The sequence below is a fragment of the Dipodomys spectabilis genome, unplaced genomic scaffold (assembly GCF_019054845.1).
Source record: "Dipodomys spectabilis isolate Male_0828 unplaced genomic scaffold, ASM1905484v1 ptg000004l, whole genome shotgun sequence".
Taxonomy (NCBI): Eukaryota; Metazoa; Chordata; class Mammalia; order Rodentia; family Heteromyidae; genus Dipodomys; species Dipodomys spectabilis.
Genome location: NW_024870681.1, coordinates 12,535,991 through 12,552,002, shown reverse-complemented (window position 1 = coordinate 12,552,002; position 16,012 = coordinate 12,535,991). Strand labels below are relative to the sequence as shown.

At 43.4% G+C, this 16,012-nt stretch overlaps 1 protein-coding gene across 2 annotated transcripts in view; it reads left to right on the top strand.

Moving 5' to 3' along the window:
* Myh13 (myosin heavy chain 13) overlaps nucleotides 1-12,992 on the top strand; it is a 52,511-nt gene extending 39,519 nt beyond the window's left edge. Inside the window, exons 34-39 of one of the 2 annotated variants that reach the window (XM_042691466.1) lie at nucleotides 642-767; nucleotides 1,067-1,237; nucleotides 10,249-10,353; nucleotides 10,482-10,577; nucleotides 12,345-12,479; nucleotides 12,893-12,992. In XM_042691466.1, the coding sequence (XP_042547400.1) occupies nucleotides 642-767; nucleotides 1,067-1,237; nucleotides 10,249-10,353; nucleotides 10,482-10,577; nucleotides 12,345-12,479; nucleotides 12,893-12,907 (648 nt within the window). In that variant the 3' untranslated portion in view covers nucleotides 12,908-12,992. The remainder of the gene's footprint in view (nucleotides 1-641; nucleotides 768-1,066; nucleotides 1,238-10,248; nucleotides 10,354-10,481; nucleotides 10,578-12,344; nucleotides 12,480-12,892) is intronic. The other variant, XM_042691476.1, reaches the window with a different exon arrangement.
* The last annotated feature ends 3,020 nt before the right edge of the window (nucleotides 12,993-16,012 follow it).

Here is a 16,012-nt window from a genome sequence, read left to right as displayed (position 1 = left end):
CTCATATTTGAGATTTATCATTTGTTCAATTATTTATTTGTGATATTGAGATTTGAACTTGGGACCTTACACTTGCTGGGAAGGTGTTCTTCCACTTAATGCTTGCCTCCAGCCTCTTTCAGCTCTGGTTATTTTTGAGATAAGGGTCTTGCATTTTTACCTGAGCCTGCCTGAACCTCAATCTTTGTATTCACACTTCTCAAAGTAGTTGGTATACTAACTGTTGAGACAAGGTTTCACAAGCCTTCAAGTTTAGGCTGGCTGAGAACCTCCTGATTTCCACCTCTCATGTAACTGGAATGGCAGGTGCATACCACCACACCCAGCTGTTGGTTGAGATGGAGGCCTTGTGAACTTTTTTTTTTTTTCTGGGGTGGCCTCAAATCTGGATCCTCCATATCTCTGTCTCCCAAAGAGCTCGTATTTCAGGCATGAGTCACCAAATGCCTGGCTTCAATTTTTCTGCTTCAGGACTTGGTGTTCAGTCAAAAATGACACAGTGTCTCATAGGATCACCCCTGGGAGAAATAAGAAAAGGAACCTGATTATTATTTACCTAATTCCCCACTCCACTTGCTGTCTTCCTGTTGTTTGGATTGCCCAAATGGAACCTTCACCCCGATATCTAATTTTTCTTGTAGAATACAAGCTTGATAAATACCAAGAAAAAACTGGAGGCTGACTTGGCTCAGTGTCAGGCCGAGGTGGAGAACTCCATCCAGGAGTCCAGGAACGCAGAGGAGAAGGCCAAGAAGGCCATCACTGATGTAAGCGCCCTCTTCTCATTTTGCAGAGATGGTGACTGCAGATCAGAAACGGCTTTTGGACTAGGGCCCAGAAAGAGGGGGAACGATCCCTTGAGAGCTTACAGTGGCATCCTGGAGGGATGCCATGAGAGAAGGGAGTCATTGTAAAGCAAAGTGGGATGTGGTGGCTGACCCGCTGGGGGAGGTGGAGGCAGTGTGAGGCTCAGTATGGTGCACACAACCAACCTTACCCGCATCGTCCCTATGCCATGGGTGGGTGTGAACAGAGGCTCCACTGATTATCCTGTGACCCTAACTAGGCCGCCATGATGGCTGAAGAGCTGAAGAAGGAACAGGACACCAGCTCCCACCTGGAGCGGATGAAGAAGAACCTGGAACAGACGGTGAAGGACCTGCAGCACCGTCTGGATGAAGCTGAGCAGCTGGCTCTGAAGGGCGGCAAGAAGCAGATCCAGAAACTGGAGGCCAGGGTAGGATAGTGTGAGAAGGTTCTGGCCCTCCAAGTGCCCCCTCAGGCAGAGTCACCATCTAGAAATGTAGGGAGGGGTGGAGAGTGGCTGCTGATCAAGTCCCTGCAAAAGTAGCTTTAGATCACTTGCCAAAATCACTGGGGGCCAAATGCCCACCTATCTCTTTTCCACCTGTCACTACGCCCCGCCACCCACAAATCCATCTTGATATGCTAATACTTGGAGTGACTTTTTCTTAATATTTTATTTTATCGTTTTTAGTGTTTATTGAATGACTTTTTTATTGATGTGGTACTAAAAACTGGAACCCAGGGCCTCAAGCATGCTAGGCAAATACTCTACTGCTAAGCCACCATCCCAGTCCTTTAGTGACTTTTTTTAAAAAAACGTTTCTTTTTTTAAAATTTTATTTTATGGTAAAGATGCTGTACAGAGGTACAGTTCCATGAGTGAGGCAATGAGCACTTTACTTGTCAGTCATTGTTACCCCTTTCCTTTTGTTGTCCCACTATCTCCTCCCCCACCTCCCACACTCCTGCCCACTCCACCCCATCCCTACACCCGAGGTTGTAAAGTATGTTTCCTGTGGGTATCATTGTTGCAATGGGTCATCCTGTGTCCCTGTTTCAGCATTTTGTTATTCCCCTTCCCCTCCCCAGATTAGACAAATGTATGTACAAGATGCAGGGTACCAAAATCAAGTACAATGACAACAGGGGATATGCCATAGGGGGAAGAACATACAAAAGAAACAACCAAAAAAAGAAATCACATAGTACATTTAAAACAATAACAATAAAGGCAGACCTCTTGTGTCCATATCTCGGGGTTCATTTCACTTAGCATCATCTTATATGGACACATGTACATCGCTTTTGAGCTTTTCAGCTCTTCTGATAAGATTATTCTACACGTATACTAATTATTGCAAATAAGGGAAACCATGGGACCTAAATTTCTTTTGGACTGGCTTACTTCACTTAATATGATTTTTTTCCAAGTCTTTCCATTTCCTAACAAATGGGGCAGTGTCATTCTTTATGATGGAAGCATAGAATTCCATATATATATATATATATATATATATATATATATATATATATATAACACACATTTTCCTGATCCACTCATCTACTGCCCTCATCTTGGTTGGTTCCATATCTTAGCTATGGTGAATAATGCTGCGATAAATATAGTTGTGCTGGTAGCATAAGTATGGCCTTGTTTGTTTTCATTTGGTTAACTGCCCAAAAGTGGGATTCCTGGGTCATAGGGGAGCTCTATGTGGAGTCTTTTGAGGAACCTCCATATTGCTTTCCAAAGTGGTTGAACAAGTTTACATTCCCACCAACAATGCAGTAGGGGTCCCTCCTGTCCACATCCCCTCCAGCATCTGTTGTTAGATTTCTTGATTATAGCCATTCTGACTGGGATGATGTGAAATCTCAATGTTGTCTTGATTTGCATTTCCTTTATGGCCAGAGAAGTTGAGCATTTCTGCATGTGTCTCTTGGCCATTCTTATTTCCTCTTCAGAGAAATCTCTCTTTAAGTCTTTAGCCAATTTATTAATCAGGCAGTTATTTCTTTGAGGATTTGTTGTTGGGGGATTTAATTTTTTGAGTTCCAGATATATTTTAGATATGAGACCCTTGTCGGTTGTATGGCTAGTGAAGATCTCCCAATCCATGGGCTTTCTATTGATCTTGCTAGCTATGTCCTTTGCCATGCAGAAGCTCTGCAATTTCATGCAATCCCATTTGTCCAACCTTTCTTTGATTTGTTGTGTTTCTGGGTCTTTATTAAGAAAATTTTGGCCTGTGCCAAGGAACCCTAGATTTTCTCCTCTTCCTTCCTGTAGTGTTTTCAGGGTGTCTGCTTTGACTTCAAGGTCTTTGATCCATTTAGAGTTGATTCTGGTGCAGGGTGATAGATAAGGATATAGCTTTAGTTTTCTACAGGTGTTTAACCAACTTTGCCAGCACCACTTACTGAAGAGGTTGTCTTTCTTCTATACTATTTTTTGGCACCCTTATCAAAGATTAGGTGGCTATAGATCTGCAGGTTCAGTTCTGGGTCTTTGGTTCTACTCCATTGGTTTTCGGGTCTGTTCTTGTGCCAGTACCAAGCTGTTTTTATTGCTATGGTCTTAGAGTAGTTTGAAGTCTGGTAATGTTATTCCTCCATCACTATCCTTTCTGCTAAAGATTATTTTTGCTCTTTAGTGTCTTTTATTGTTCCATATGAATTTTTGGATTGCTTCTTCTATTTCATTGAAGAATGAGGTTGGAATATTGATAGATATTGCACTGAATTTATAGATAGCCTTTGGCAGTATTGCCATTTTCACAATGTTAATCCTCTCTATCCAGGAGCATGGGAGGTTTTTCCACTTGATTAGTTCTGCTTTAATTTCCTTTTCCAAGTTTTTAAAGTTTTCTTCACAGGAATCCTTCACCTCTTTAGTTAATTCCTAGGTTTTTTAAGTTTTGTGGGGCTATTACAAAAGGAGTTGCTTTCCTGATTTCAGGTGCACTCTTCTCATTGTTGGCATACAGGAAAGCCATTGATATTTGAGGGTTAATTTTATACCCTGCTACTTTGCCAAAGGTTCAAATCAGCTCAAGTAACTTGGGAGTGGAGTGCTTTAAGTACAAGATCATATCATCTGCAAAGAGGGAGAGTTTTACTTCATCTTTCCCTATTTGAATCCTCTTTATGTTTGCATCTTGTCTTATTGCTCTGGCTAGACATTCTAATACTATATTGAAGAGGAGTGGAAAGAGTGGACATTGTACCTCAGCTTTGTTTCCATTAAGTATAATGCTGGCTGTAGGTTTGTTATACAAGGCCTTCATTGTATTGAGAAATGTTCCCTAGATTCCTAGCTTCTCCAGATCTTTCATTATAAAGGGGTATTGGATCTTGTCAAATGCTTTTTCTGCATCTATTGAGATAATCGTGTGGTTCTTATCCTTGCTCTTGTTGATGTGATGTATTACATTAATTGATTTGTGCATACTGAACCAGCTTTGTATTCTTGAAATGAATCTGTTTGATCATGGCATATGATTTTTTTGATTAGTTGTTGAAGTCTACTGGCCAGATTTTTGTTGAGAAGTTTTGCATCAATGTTCATCAAAGAAATGGGTCTATAGTTCTCTTTCTTTGATGAGTCCCTGTCTGGTTTTTGGATGAGGGTTATGTTGGCTTCATAGAAGGAGTTTGGTAGTTAACTTTCACTTTCAATTTCATTGACTAGTTGGAGAAGTATGCTGTGAGTTCTGCTTTGAAGGCCTTGTAGAATTTAGCAGTGAGCTCATCTGATTCTGGGATTTTCTTGGATGGGAGGTCTCTTACTGCTGTTTCTATTTCAATGCTGTTAAGTTGGTTTAGCTCACCTGGTTTAGTTTGGGCATATCAATACTTGCTAGAAATTCTTCCATTTCATCCAGAGTCTCAGACTGGAATGAGAAATATTCCCTTATAATGTTCTGAATCTTGGTTGTTTCTGTGGTGATGTTTCCATTCTCATCTGAGTTTGTTCTCTTCTTCTTCTGGTAAGATTTGCTAAGGGTCTATCAATTTTGTTAATTTTTTTCAAAGAACCAACTCTTTCTTTTGCTGATTCCCTCTATGGTTTTTTTTTTTTTTTTTTTGAAGAACCAGCTCTTTGTTTTGTTGATTCTATGGGGGTTTTTGGATTCTAATTCATTTAATTCTGATTTAATTTTAATTATTTGTTTCTGTCTAATGGATTGGGGTTTGGCTTGTTGCTCTTTTTCAAGGAACTTCAGGTGTCTCGCTAAATTCTTGGTTTCAGATCTCTCCAATTTGTTGATGTAGGAACTCAGAGCTATAAACTTCCCTCTGAGTACTGCCTTTGCTATATCCCAGAGGAGCTGGTAATTTGTAAGTTCACTTTTGTTAAAGTGAACTTCCATGACCCACTGGTGGTTCAACAGAGTGTTGTTCAGCCTTCATGTGTTATAGGATTTTCTTTGGTGACTTTTGGAGTGGAATTCTAATTTTATTCCCTTGTGGTCTGAGAGAATGCAGGGAATAACTTCAGTGTTTCTGTATTTGGACAGATTTTCTGTGTGACCTAAAATGTGGTATATTTTGGAGAATGTTCCATGTGCTGATGGGTGAAATAGTCTATAGAGAGCTGTTAAGTCTAGTTGGTCTATGCACTTGCTTAGATCTGCTGATCTCTGTTGAGTTTTTGCCAACTTGATCGATCCAGCAGGGAAAGCAGTGTGTTAAAGTCACCAAAAATCAACATCTTTGGGTCTATGTGTGATTTTAGGGAAAGTAGTGTTTCTTGGGTAAATTTGGGTGCTCTCGTACTTGATGAATAGATATTTAGAACTGTTATATCCTCCTATAGGAGAGATCCTTTCATTAGTGTGTAGTGTCCTTCTTTATCTCTTCTCACTAATTTTAAATTGAAGTCTATTTTATCTGATATTAGTATTACTACTCCAGCCTGTTTGTGGGGGCCATTTGCTTGGTAGATTTTATTCCAGCCTTTCACTCCAAGAATATGTTTGTTTTTGTAGAAAAGGTACGTCTCTTGAAGACAACAGACAGAGAGATCCTGTTTTTTGATCCAACTAGAGATTCTATGTCATTTGATTGGAGATTTAAGTCCATTAATATTGAGAGTTAGGATTGAGAGGTGTTTGGTAATTCCTGTCATGTTACCTACCTTCTTAGAGGCTGTGTCTATATTAGGGGTTCTGTCTATGTTTATCTGATTCTTTGCTTGGGGGCTGTTTCTCTGCCTTCATCATGTTTTAGTTGGTTCTCTATGTGTAGGACATCTTTAAGTATCTTTTGTAGTGCTGGTTTGGTGGAGACATATTGTTTAAGGGTTTTTTTTGTTGATGTGGAAGGTTTTTATTTTTCCCTCATTTATGAAGGAGAGTTTAGCTGGGTACACAATTCTTGGTTGATAATTGTTTGTCTTTAGGATGTGGCATACTTCATTCCAGGCTCTTCTTGCTTTCACATCTCTGCGGAGAAATCTGTGATTCTCCTGACTGGTTTTCCTTTATAGATGATTGATCTTTTCTCCCTGCCAGCTTTAAGAATCCTTTCCTTGGTTTCTATTGATCCTGTATGGATTACAATGTGGTGATGGGATGTCCTGTTCTGTTCTGGTCTATTTGGGATTCCAAAAGATTCTTGTATCAAAATGGGCCTATCTTTTTGCATGTTTAGGAAGTTCTCTGTTAGGATTCTGTTAAATAAATGTCCTAAACCTTTGGCTTCTGTTTCTAGGCCCTCTTCAATACCCATTAGCCTTAAATTAGGCTTTCTGGTGGTATCTTCTCTATGCTGAATAGACCTATCATATTTTTGGATTTGTTTTGAATACTTGTCTGTTCTTTCTCTATAATATCTAGGCTGTCTTCTATCCCAGAGATACAGTCTTTTGCATGGTCTAGCCTACTCTCCAGACTTTCTACTTTGTTTTTTTTTTTACTTCCTTTCCTTCTAATTGCTCAGTTTTAATGGCTTCAATTTCTTTGTTGAATCTTTGCTTTAGATCTTGTATGGATTTCTTTTCCTCCTTAATTTGGTTTTCCATGTTCACTCTCAAATCCTTTAGTTAAGTGGCTATACTTTCACTGGACTCCCGTTCCTTTTGTTGGAATTCATTCAGCTTTCTGGTTGTGGATTCCATGAATTCATCTGTTAATCTTTTGTTTGCCTTATCATGCTCATGCATAGCCTTATGTAGACTTTCAATTTTTTCAATCAGCATGTTTACCAGTAGTGTTTGTAAAGCATTTTAAGAGGTGTTCTCTGGATTTTTTATTAACTGCTCTATTGCCTGTTTGTCCTGGGTGGGATTTGAAATTCCTTGACTTGCCATTTTTCTTGTTTTTCTGTCCTTGTTCTTCCCATTTGGGAATGAAAGCAAATCCAATTCCTCATTAAAACACAAGTACCAACCCAGAGCCCTGTAGTTGTACAGACTGGGAGTTTACAGTCAGCGATGGGTATTTTCACTCTGTCTCACCTTTTTGGGAGTGTGATTATATCCTATTACACACCAGAACACATGTCTAAGACTAGCACTTACCCAGAGCACTGTAATAACACAGACTTTTGGGTTTACAATCAACAATGGGAGTTTTCATAGTATCTTACTTTTGGGGGAGTGAGAGTATACCAATTACACATTAAATCACAATTCTAATACAAGCCCCCACCCAGAGCCCTGTAGTTACACAAGAATTGGAGGTTCACACTCAAAATGGGTATTTTCATTCTATTTCTCCTTTTTGGAATTGAAAATATTTCCACTTCACCACCAGAACACAATTTTATGGCAAGTCTGACCCAAAGCCCTTCAGTTGCACAGACTTTGGAGGTTCTCACCCAAAGATAGATGTTTTCCCTATATCTCTCCTTTTTGGGAGTTCAAAGTATATCTAGTCACTCACCAGATAAGCACCAACTCAGAGCCCTGTGATTGTGCAAACTTTGGAGGTACACAGTGCAAATAGGTAGTACACTCTATCTCTCCCCTATTGGATATGTAAGTAGGCCCAATACCAACACTGAGCACAGTTTTAAGACAAAATCCACACCTGGATTAAAAAATAAAGAAAAATTAAAAAAAATTATAATTAGGGAAAAAGGAAAGAGAAAAAAAGTATCTTCTATTTATTTGGGGGCTCTTATGTCTCCCCTAAGTCCACTTTCCAGTTCCTTGATGGCATCTTAAATTTGCTTTTAGTGATCGGTTTTCCCTGTTGCTTGGTTGGTTTCTCAAAGCATCTTGTTTGGGTGCACAGAAAAAAGTTCTGCTTCACAGGCTTGGGGACTTTTGACCTTCTTCCCAGACTAAAAAGCAGGATCTGCTTTTGTTTTTTTCTTTGAGCTGCTGGGAAGAGGTGTCTGGAGCTGCTGGGACTTAGCTTGTGCATGTCAGCGGTCTTTCCCAAAGTGGGGAGCTCCCTTTGGGTGACTATCCTGGATCCTCTCTTGTTTTTTTAAGCCTGTCCAGTTTTTATTTATTATTGTTAATGAATTGCTATGAGATTCCTGCAGCCGGCTAAGGTGCTGGTTTGGCTGAGGTATAGATGGAATTCCTTTGTTGCCTGCAGTGGGTCATGGCTGCCTGTCTGGGCTCACCAGGTAGTGAAGGTTGTTCTACCCTGGCCCTGTGAGGAGTTCACTCCTCCTGGACGGGGCAGCCTTCCCCTGGGCAGAGCCAACTCTCACAGGTCCAAATCCTTGCCCTGGACAGAAATGGTACCCCCTGCTGCTTTTGTGTTCCGAGTTCTCTGCTAGCTGTTATGGTGGAGTCTATGCCAGTATCAAATACGGCGTTCTTCTCTGGTGGCAGAGAGGGTAGGGCTGCCTTCCCTGAGCTGTTCTGTGAGTAGGAATGGGGATACTCACCATTTCCCTTGGCTTTTTGGCCCCTCCTGATCTGCACTGGTGGTCAGCAGGATGTGGAATTCCTGTCCACACTGGAGGTGGGTGAAGAGAAGTGTCCCTCAGTCTCTGGAGCATTTGTTCCAGCTTTGTCTGGCCAGTCTCACAGCAGCTGGTGGCAGCTGTGGCAGCCACTTGTGCTCAAATCTGTCTTCTGGTGCAAACTGACTGAGTGTTTCCTTGCTAGGCAGAATCTCTGTACTATTACAGTTCACTTGGTGTGATTTTCCCATAGTGAGTTATTCCTTGAACTGGGAAAATTGGTTTCTTGGAGAGAGCTCACATGTAACCCAGCTACATCTCCACCATCTTTCTCTGGTCCCTAAAGTGACTTTTAAATGTTGACTTTTTAAGGTTCACTTTCTGTGTTCCATGGATATTCCTGTCTACATACATAAGTGGTGAAAATACTATTTATCATCAAAACTAAATGTTTCCATGTGATTTGCTTCTAGAAGCAAGCTTTGTTTTGAAAAGCAAAGGCCCATCCTGCATAAAATTTTTCACTTCTCCATGGCTGCCCTTTTCAGATATCATCCCTCCTTATCTTTTCTGATCTCCACCTAAGGCCTGCCATTCTGATATATTTTCCCCTCCATCCTCAAAGAAAGGAAGAAGCTTGTGTTTTCTTCCTTCAAATCCAAATACCAGAAAAGATGGATTCCCCCAACACCAAAAGTCCTGCTTTTTTCCTTCATCTGGAAGCATACATATTTCCTATTTGTTCTGTTACTTTGCTAGTGGTTTCTTCATTTCCCTCTGATAGTTTATTTCAATCATGAGCATTTGGCATTTAGAGGAAGAGGAGGTGATTAGAATGTTTCTGTTGTCCTGCGGAGAGCAAAGACAAGAGTGGGTGGAAAGGGGGTGGAAGAGAAGAAGGAGGAGAGGAGAGGAATAATTTCCCAGCAGGAAAGTTCCCAGACATTTTTTAGTTTTAGTCACCAGGCTCAGGGTTCCTATAAATACAAAAAGAGTTTTGGGGTTTTTGGGGGGCAGGATTAAAAACAAGATCATAGACATGTGATTAACAAAAGAAACTGTAGGAAAGTTAGAACTTCTCCAAAAAGTAGTGCTTATTTTCCATTATTCCCAGTTTCTATGCCATTAAAAGGGGTTTAGACACATCTGTCCTCTGGATCCCCTACTGCTATCAAGGGTTCTTTGTTTCCTGGCTTGGCTGGGAGCCCTCTGCCGCCTTCTTCCTGGAAACATGTCATCCAGTCACACACACCCAGTTCTCTGAGCTCCACAACCTTTCCAGAGGTCAAGACAACAATCACAGGGGAAAGAGTGTTATAAGGCCTGCTAGGAGACAGTTTCCTGATCCATGAAGAAGGTGGGGCTCTTTTTAAGAACAGTGTTCAGAGTGAACCTATCCTAACTGTCCAAGGCCAGCATCACCCTCGCTGTAACCACTGGGACTCCCTGGGGAGAGGGGCAGGTGTCTCCCCACCATGGGTTGTGGCCATTGGGACCACAGTGGGTGACCATGATCATGAATGAAGGCTTGGAGATGTGACTTGACTTCTGTCTTCTCTCTGCTGTACTCAGGTGCGGGAGTTGGAGAATGAGCTGGATGCTGAACAGAAGAGAGGAGCTGAAGCTCTGAAGGGAGCCCACAAATATGAACGCAAAGTCAAGGAAATGACTTACCAGGTGCATGTCTCTCGACTGCAGTGAATGCATGGGCTCCAAATCTCATGGATAGCAGCCATGGACTAGTGGAGGGTGGGTAGGGCTGGGGGATTTGGAGGGTCCCCCTGACACAGAGGCTCTGTTCATAGGCTGAGGAGGACCGTAAGAATATCCTCCGGCTCCAGGATCTGGTGGACAAGTTGCAGGCCAAAGTGAAGTCTTATAAAAGGCAGGCAGAGGAAGCGGTGAGTATAACAGGTCGCCAGGACACTCTCACCCACCTGGGTATCCTAGGAGGCAGAGGTGGAAATGGGTATTGGGTGAGGACCAGCCAGGAAGCCTCATCCTTAATTTGCCTTTGTAGGTGTGAACACAAATACCTACCCTCAGTCCCTGCCTGCTCTCCTACCTCTGTGCCCTCTTATCTTGCCTCACATTCCCACACGCCTCCATCCCTTTTCAATCTGTCCACCTCAGTCTATCCTACCCCATCCTCACTCACTCTACCCACCCCAAAGCAGCTTAGACCACCCTATGGGCTTCGAACCACCCAAGCCTATCCACCAGGCTCCTGCCTGCTAGCTTGCACACCATCCCTCCACCTTCTGTTCGCTCTGGTCCCCATCACCTCCAGCCTCCAGAAGCCCTTCCTTCCCTCCTAACCCCCTCCCCTTGCCTCTTATCCCACCCCCGCTCATATCTGTGAAATCAACAAGAGAAAAAAGGAATAAGGTAAAGCCAGTGTCCTCCTCTTCCTTTTCACCTTTTAGGGTGGTTTACAAAGTGTCTTCTCTTGGGTCTCTAGGTCTGAGGGTTATGGATAGAGGAAAGCTGGGGTTGAGAGAAGGAGTGGCTTTTTCCTTTATTGAAAAGAAATTGTGCTGGGTGGGTTGGGACATGCCTAAAATCCCAGTACTCAGAAGCACTCAGAGGCAGAAGACTAGCCTAAGTTACATTCTCAAAAAGGAAGAAAGGAATAGAGGAAGGGAGGGAAGGATGGAGGGAAGGAGGGAGGGAAGGAAGGAAGGAAGGAAGGAAGGAAGGAAGGAAGGAAGGAAGGAAGGAAGGAAGGAAGGAAGGAAGGGAGGGAGGGAGGGAGGAAAGAGGGAGGGAGGAAGGGAGAGAGGGAGGGAGGGAGGGAGGGAGGGAGGGAGGGAGGGAGGGAGGGAGGGAGGGAAGGAGGGAGGGAGGGAGGGAGGAGGGGAAGGGAAAATTGAATTACATAAAGTTAAACTGGTTGCTTTAGTTCAAGAATTTCTCAATTAGCTCTCCAAGGTGGAAGAAGCATGCTAGAAAGTAGCACTTTCTGCACTCAGCTGGCCTTGGGAGAATCTCAGGACTAGTATTCTGAGCAACAAAAATTTAGGAGGCCCTGCCCCAGACAAATGACTAGCACTTGGCTCCTCCCAGTACTCTTGACTGCCCCTGCCCAAGAGTCTGGTCACTTCCATCCTAACCTCCAGCAAGCACATTTGAGCTGGTTAAGTGGAGGAAGGGACTATGCATGCTGGCTTAGTCCAGGATTGGCTGAGCAAGGGGATGAGGGAAGGCAGCAGGCCACCCAAGAATCATTAGATGCCCAGAATTCAAGCCCCATGACCGACAAAAAAAGGAAACATTAGATGAGCTTTAAATAGGCCCATACAGTGACCTGGTTCCACACAAGTAATGGGCAGAGGCATTGGACAAGGAGGACCTGAGCCATTCACTGGTGTTTGAGATGTCAGGTGCCTTGGGAGAGCTCTGGACTTGAATATCCTCCAAAGAGCTCTAGGAGTCATATGGAAGAGGGCTCCAGGGAGGGTGAGTGGTCCTTGGAGAGACAGCAGCACCTGCAAGGTGACCCCAGGCCATCTACATGAGCTCCCTGTCCTCACACTCCAGAGAACTCCACCTATCTTCCCTACTTGCTGGCAGAGAATCTAGAGTCCATATTTTCCTGGTCCTCCAACCCCCCAGAACTCTACTGAGAAGCTCCACAGCTTCATACCCCCCCCCCATATTCTACACAGGAAGAGCAAGCCAACACGCAGCTGTCCAGGTGCCGGAGGGTCCAGCATGAGCTGGAGGAGGCTGAGGAGAGGGCAGACATTGCTGAGTCCCAAGTCAACAAGCTGAGGGCCAAGAGCCGTGATGTGGGGGGCCAGGTAAGAGTGAATACCTTGGGGTGGCTTTCCCCCAGAGATCCAGGGGGGCCTAGGAACTACCCAGGAAGAGTTTGATCTCTTTATTCCTGCTACTGGATCACACACACACACACACACACACACACACACACACACACACACACAGAGATTCCCATGTCCCAGACTCTCACAAGAACAAGCAATGAGGTACAGGAGGAAAGGCATGTCATCCACACCGCTCAGGAAGCCCCTGCCTTTAAGAGGATCTGTTCTATTTTCAGTAGCTTTTCACAATCTGCGAAGAGAAACAAAGCCATTCCTTAATGTCACTTTCCTGAAGCTCCAAACTTTCCATCTGCTCCACTTCAACATAATCTTCAGCCTCCCATCAAGTTTGACTCATTTCCTGTGTACAATTTTTTTTCTCCCCACAGAAGATGGAAGAATGAGACTCTCCTGAGGCTGGTTGCTACCGGACACCACCAGGAGAATAGTGGGGAGATGTGTGAGAAATAAAGCCTCCTCCATACTCAGATTCCTGGCTCTGCTGTGTTTGTGATCATGATCTGCTCATGTTTCATAGACTTGCTTCTTAAATTCTTACTTGCAGGGTGGTAAATGTTTAGGAAGTAAGGCATGTGAAATGGGAGTCTCCATGCCCCAAGTAAAAGAGGTGAAATCCAACTCATGGCTGGGTAAATCACATTTCCATTAACACTGCAAAAATAATCACTGAGCTGAGATAGAGTTCAGTGGTAGAACTTTTACTGGGCTTGCGACAGGCTCTGGTTTTGAGCACAACAAATACAATAAAAAATAAAAATAGCTGGGTGCTGGTAGCTCACGCCTGTAATCTTAGCTACCCAAAGGAGGTTGAGGAGATCTGAGGATCATGGTTTGAAGTCAGCCAGGGCAGGAAAGTCTGTGAGATTCGTATCTCCAATTAACCACCAAAAAAGCCAACAGTTGCTCAAGGAGTAGAGCACTAGCCATAAGCCCAAAAGCTAAAGGACAGTATCTTGGCCCTGAGTTCAAGCACTGGCATAGAAGTTTAACTTAAAAAAATAAATAAAATAAATTCTGCTGTTTAAGGCAACAGGGATTTACAAACATCATGCTAAGTAAAATAAAACAGATGCAGAAGTAGACATTTTGTACGGTTTATTTGTGGGATCTAAAATAGGTCTCACAGAAGCAAGGATAAGAATGGTGGTTACCAGTGGCTAAGAGTTGAGGGAAATGGAGAGAAGTTGGCCAAGGGTATGGAGTTTCAGTTATGCAAGGTGAGTCATTGGAGACCTGATGTACAGCATGGTGGTTATGAGGCACTGTATACATGAAGCTTTGGAGCTCTGGGTTCAATTCCCAGTATAAACACACACTTACACCAATCAAGTGGTAGACCTTACGTATGTATATCACCTGTTTGTCAATAATACTTCAGTAAAAATGAAAAAAGGAGTACATGCTGGGAAGTTCAAAGAGGAAAGAAGGAAACTTTTGCATAGTGATACCCCATTTTCCATAACTTTTGCAAATTCAGTTCCCCATTTTCTCCCTAAAGTTAGAGAGAGGGACATTGAGATCCAGATAGATGAAGCGCTCTGACTTTAATTATGCAGGGCAGAGTAAATAGGCCTCCGACATCCCAGACTCCATGCATCCCTCTGGAGAGCTGTGTTACACAACTCTGTCATGCTCACACACAGTTTTTTTAAGAACATCTGAGCAATTAGTGGGTACACTCATGCTCACTCACCCTAGGCAGACAGAGGCTTTGGATCAATTAAATAGTGTGTGCATACCATCTTGATGAAACTGTTTTTAAAATTCATAGTTTCCACAACCTAGTAGTAAGAACTGGCTTACTACATGCCAGGCACTGGAATAAGACCACTAATGCCCTAACCACCTAACGTCCATCCTCATCAGCCCTCTTTCAGGTTTTCTAGATTCTCCTTTTCATCTTGTCACCAACCCACCCCCAAATGCCTTTGACCCCGTAAGTTGGTAGTTGAGGAGGATTAGAGCTGTAGTAGTAGCAGAAAACCATCCGGATATTACCTGCCTCTAACATGACCACCACTATCATCATCATCACCATTCTTTATCGCCATTACCATCATCATCAAGCCTATGATTTTCATTATCATCACCATCATTACCACCACCACCACCACCACCATCGTTATTATCACTGTTACCATAACCACCACCAGCATCAGCATCACCATCACGGCCATCACCATCTTCATCACCATCATGACCACATCCTCACCACCACCATCTTCATCATCCTCACCACCACCATCTTCATCATCATCATCACCACCATCAATAGTCTCATGATCCTTGTTGAAAGGCCATTAGAAATGACTGTTTTTTGTCTGAGAGAACTTAAGGAGAGACTTTGATGATGATACAGAGAAAATTCTGAATAAAATTGGTTTGCGATTTGTTTTTAATTTACCTTTTCAGTCTCATAGACAAGAAGGCCAAAAGGGAAAAGCCCACATTCTTGCTGTTTCCCAGCTCACAAACTCTAATCCACGCTCCTGCAAATTCCATGGTGCTCCCAATAAGAGCAATTATATTATTTTCTTTTTGAAAACATGGAACAATTTCAAACGATGCTATTTGTGCACTCGTTTTTCGCTTTACAATCCCAGCCTCCTGGAAGCCTGTCAATAGAGACCAGGAAGATACAATGCCTCCAGGTTCTGGAGTTCATGATCTGCCTGGTACTTCGTGGAGGAGATGAGCCTGCGGTGTTTCACCTCCCCGAACAATACAGAACCTCAGTGTTTGGCTGTTTCTCTGCCTGAGGATGCACTGTGGCTTTTTTTTGGGGGGGGGGGGTCCGGTTGTGGGGGCCTGAACTCTGGGCTTGGGCGCTGTCCCTCAGCTCTGCAGCTCAAGGCTAGTGCTCTACCACTTGAGCCAGAGCGCCACTTTTGGCTTTTTTCTTTTTGCTTATGTGGTGCTGGGGAATCGAACCCAGGGCCTCATGCATGCAAGGCAAGTGCTCTACCACTGAGCCACCTTCCCAGCCCCTGCACTGTGGCTTTAAGAGCCCTGAGTCCCCCTCTACCAGCATCCCCAACCTGCCCTTGCTTCCTCTCACTACCCAGGGACCAATCACTTTATGACTTAACCCTCCATTTCCTCACAGGTTAAATAAAGCATAGCAGATTACTTTATATGGGGTAGGGGGTGGAGCTGAGAAGTAAATGAGAAAATGAAGGAAGTTCCTTTGGTCTACAGCCTACCACAGGGCAATAATCTTTTATAATGGAGGGGAGGGTTGAGACATGGCCCCCAGGCTGGGTGAAAGACAAGACAGCAATCTAGCTGGACTTCAGTCTGGGGGTCTCTCAAGGGTTTGCTCTGTCATGAGGACCATACTAGGGGTCATAACAGGACCAATATGGGCTCACTCCTTCATGATACCCCCAAAGAACCAGATTATTCCCATTCCATCTCCTCAAATATTCTTCAATTCACATGGAGATCCTTAAGAAAAACTCACCCCTTAGTATCTCTTCACTTTTCCC